This window comes from Elephantulus edwardii, unplaced genomic scaffold, assembly GCF_000299155.1.
Source record: "Elephantulus edwardii isolate Elephantulus edwardi_28Jun2011 unplaced genomic scaffold, EleEdw1.0 scaffold00291, whole genome shotgun sequence".
NCBI lineage: Eukaryota > Metazoa > Chordata > Mammalia > Macroscelidea > Macroscelididae > Elephantulus > Elephantulus edwardii.
Window position 1 is genome coordinate 1,596,352 of NW_006400041.1, and position 4,284 is coordinate 1,600,635.

Below are 4,284 nucleotides of genomic sequence, written 5' to 3' on the forward strand. Positions count from 1 at the left end.
AAGGCAAGTATCATTTTTATATTTATGAGTGTACATATTTCTGAAATGTACTAGTTGGTTGTTTTAGTACTCTGTAAACCAGCTAATGCACAACGAAAACAAAATTGAAATGTGAATGAAAGAAGTGTTCCAGATATTCTTTACATGCTGATACTGAGGCTCTCTGGTCAACACTGCAACAAATGCAGTAATGTATGTGATGAATCCTAATTTGTGTCTGTCAGGCAGGTTCACAAGCTCTGAGCCTGTTCAGAGGATGAAAAATTATATTCAGCATCTCTAGCAACACTAACTGAGTAGTGGTCAGTTTTCCAGTCAACACACCTTATAATTCAATGTGCATGAGTGCTCAGTGACTGACTGGATCAAGGAAAATCAAGCCTTCCTACAGCCTTGAATATCCCTTGCTCCACTAGATCACCCTGAGTTAACTATTTGCTAGCAGATGCAGAGCTGATTTCTCTTTTGCACTGATGCTCACATGCTTGCAAAGAGAAGCAGAAGGTGGTCTCACATACAGAACTAACACAGACAATCTCATGGGAGCACGGTAAGGTGTACATATATGAAAAAGGATGATTAGTTTTGAGGATTGGGCATTTATAATGTCACAATTTATTAGCTCTTATTTGAAACCATTAGTGTCACACCATAGACTTTTCTACAAGTTTTTATATAAATTTGAAACCTGTTACATGTACACTGACTTAATTGCTATGCAGGTTATGGCCCCATTGCTCAGTGCTACAACTGATCTGGTCAATTGTTAACAGGTGCAGTGACTCAAAGATACACTGATTAATAGAGATTTTCTGATTCACAGAGATACATTTGGCTCACTATAAACAGGTGCAGAGGCCTAAAGACTCCAGGGAACACTGATTCCCTTATTCAGGTGACATCCAGGGAAAGGCAACAATTTGTTAGCCCCAACAGTGGACTTGTTCCCGTACCTCCAGTGTATCACCTCCCCCACCAATGACACTACACAAATAATGACCAGATAATTACATGAATCCTTCTGCTACTGTTATGCACCCATCAGAAGAAGTAGATGAGAAAGGACAAATACAACACTGTAACAGTTTCTTAGAAGCAAAAGATAACATCAAACACCAGAAAAAACAAAGCAAGATGTCACACACAGACAGAAACTAATAAAAACACAGATTCTGGGCAACAGCTGAGCCTTCTGGTAAAGGATGCAGGTGTGAATAGCCCCTGAGGTCCAAAGGGGACCTGACACTCCTTACAGACAATTAAAAGTGTATCTGCCCTCGAAGAGAGATCAAGAACGAGAAGGTTCCTGGTGCTTATTTTGGCCGAGATGTCTGCCCACTAACTTAGGTGTACAGCCATTTAAGAGTTCCGAAAAGCTTTGTCCTCCCTGGAAGTCGCATTTGGCAGTTCTGAATGGGGTCATGGCAGAAAGGTGGCATAGTTTGTCCCTCCCATCCCACAAAGAGCTCCCATTCTTGACGCCAAGGACTAAGTAAACTTGTGTCAGGAATTGTCAGTCATTTGGTTGAATGCTTACGGCCTCGGGGAAAGACTGGAGAACTAAGAAAGATACTTACTGTGCCCAACAATTAAAATATGGCAGAAGTGAAGTCAATGTTTTGTGAAGTTCTTCCAAAACAAGGGCAGCTGTCTGTAGAAGATGTAAATACAATGGTGCTGTGTAATCCTAAACTTCTACCCTTAAAATCTCTGACTCTGGAAAAACTGGAGAAAATGCAACAAGTAGCACAGAATACAATTCACCAACAAGAAATGGCAGAAAAGATAAAACAGCAAGTAACTCACTGATGATGCAGCACTTCCGCAAACACCCTACCTAGTATTTAAGAACAACTAGAAAATAATTGACATTTATATGGTAAAAGTTGTGTTTGTGAATAAAACTAGTATTCATATAAATACTACAACAGTACCCCAGGATTAAGCAAGCTGGCATTGTGCATTTAAACAGTCTGGTTTGTATTAATACAATCGGTTAAAATAATGAAACTTTATGACTCTTTACCAAAGTTTAGAATTGGAGATTATGTTCAGCACTCTGTTGCTATGAGTTTCATAGATAGCATTCTCTGGCACAAGTGGCTCAATGCATTTTCTGAAGACAGAGGTGATTTCCATGTTTATTAAAATTCTGTATTTTAATATACATTCTAATCTTGCATAAAATATTAATGCTGCAGTTTTATGATCCTTAATAAAAAATACAATGTGTGTCTTTGCATTTTTAAAAAAAAATACAGATTCTGTAGATCATTCAGAGGAAGATAGGCTACTGGGAATTTCTGATAAGGAACTCAGTAGAACTATAACCAACTGCTTTTATAAAGGGAAAGGAAAACATATTTTAAAAAGTGGAGGAATTAACCAAGAATATTGTACTCAGCAAAATTATCCATAAAATATGAAGGAGAGATTAAATATTCTCAGAACAACAGAACCTAAGGGAGTTTGTAAAAACAAGATCAGTGTTTCAGGAAACACTGAGAGATGTCCTTCTTACAGAGGTGCCACAGAAAGCAGGATGGACCAAAGAAACTAGAAACAACACCAAAAATAAATCAACAAAATGATAGCAATAAACCCTTGCCTCTCAATAATCACACTGAATGTGAATGGTTTAAATGCACCACTGAAGAGAAAAAGAGTAGCAGATTGGATAAACACCCCAAATACATCAATATGCTGTCTACAAGAGACACATCTGAAAGTGAAGATAAATAAAGACTAAAAATAAACAGTTGGGGAAAAAATATACCAAGCAAATGGCAACCAGAAAAAAAGCAACAGTAGCAATATTAATCTCTGATAAAATAAATTTCAATGCAAAAATTATCACAAAGGACAAGGAAGGTCACTACATAATGACTAAAGGGCCAATAGAACAAGAGGACATAACAATAATAAATATCTATGCAGCAAGTTATGTTGTTGTTGTTATGTGCCATCGAGTCGCCTGCGACTCATAGCTACCCTATGTACAATAGCCCTAAACTCCGCTCGGTCCTGTGCCAATCACACTGTCTCTGACACTCCCATCCCAGTTATCCCATTCACTGAATCAATCCACCTCATAGAGGGCCTTCCTCTCCTGTGCTGTCCCTCCACCCTCTCAAGCATGATGTCCCTCTCCAAGGACGGGTCTCTCCTCACAACATGTCCAAAGTATGTTAGACGGAGCCTCAGAATCCTTGCCTCCAAGGAGCCACCAGGTTTAACCCTTTCCAGGACAAATCTGTTTGTTTTCCTAGCAGTCCATGGTATTCTCAATACTCTTCTCCAGCACCACACCTCAAAGGCATCAATTCTCCTTCTGTCCTCCTTGGTCATTGTCCAACTCTCTGATGCATAACAGGTGATTGCGAAGACCATGGCCTGTATCAGATGCACCTTAGTCTTCAAAGAGATACCATTGCTCTTCAGCACTTTGGAGAGGTTCCAAACAGCAGTCTTTCCCATGGCAATGAGCCTTTTAATTTCCTGGCTGCTGATGCCAAGACTGTTGACTGTGGAGCCAAGCAAACAAGAGCTGTGCACAATCGCAATCTCTTCACCATCCATCTTGATGCTGTCAATTGGTCCAGTGGTGAGAATCTTTGTCTTCTTGACATTGAGCCTCAATCCATATTGTAGGCTGCAGTCCTTGACACTCTGCAGCAGGCACTTCAGGTCCTCCTCAGTTTCAGCAAGCAGGGTTGTGTCATCCACATAACGCAGATTGTTGATAAATTGTCCACCAATCTTGACCCCACATTTCTCCTCAGAGAGCCCAGCCTCCCGGATAATCTGTTCTGCATATAGGTTGAAAAGGTATGGAGATAGGATGCATCCCTGGCGTACGCCCTTCCCAATTTTGAACCATGCAGTGTTCCCTTGCTCTGTTCTGACGACTGCCTCCTGGTCCAAGTATAAGTTTCGCATTAGAACGATCAAGTGTTCTGGGATTCCCATTCTTCTCAGAGTCAGCCATAGTTTGTTATGATCTAAATGCCTTTGCATAGTCAATGAAACACAGATAGACATTCCTCTGGTATTCCCTGCTTTCAGCCAAGATCCATCTAACAACAGCTACAATATCTCTAGTACCACGACCCCTTCTGAAAGTTATAGAGCTACAAAATATAGAAAACAAACAATAACAAAACAAACAAGAAAGGATATAGACAACACCGCTATAGTATTTGGAGACCTCAATACAGCACTCTCAAGAAAAGATAGAACTATCAGAAAAAAACTCAACAAAGATGCTGAAGAATTAAACCACAC

At 40.0% G+C, this 4,284-nt stretch overlaps 1 protein-coding gene across 1 annotated transcript; it reads left to right on the forward strand.

The window, feature by feature from the left end:
- Nucleotides 1–1,596: 1,596 nt before the first annotated feature.
- On the forward strand, nucleotides 1,597–1,809 carry LOC102850971 (BBSome-interacting protein 1-like). The gene has a single exon (XM_006900708.1). The coding sequence runs from the start codon at nucleotides 1,597–1,599 to the stop codon at nucleotides 1,807–1,809; it is 213 nt and encodes a 70-aa protein (XP_006900770.1).
- Nucleotides 1,810–4,284: the final 2,475 nt, after the last annotated feature.

Coding starts and splice junctions, on each gene's coding strand:
- LOC102850971 (XM_006900708.1), top strand. CDS start 1,597: ATGGCAGAAGTGAAGTCAATGTTTTGTGAAGTTCTTCCAAAACAAGGG.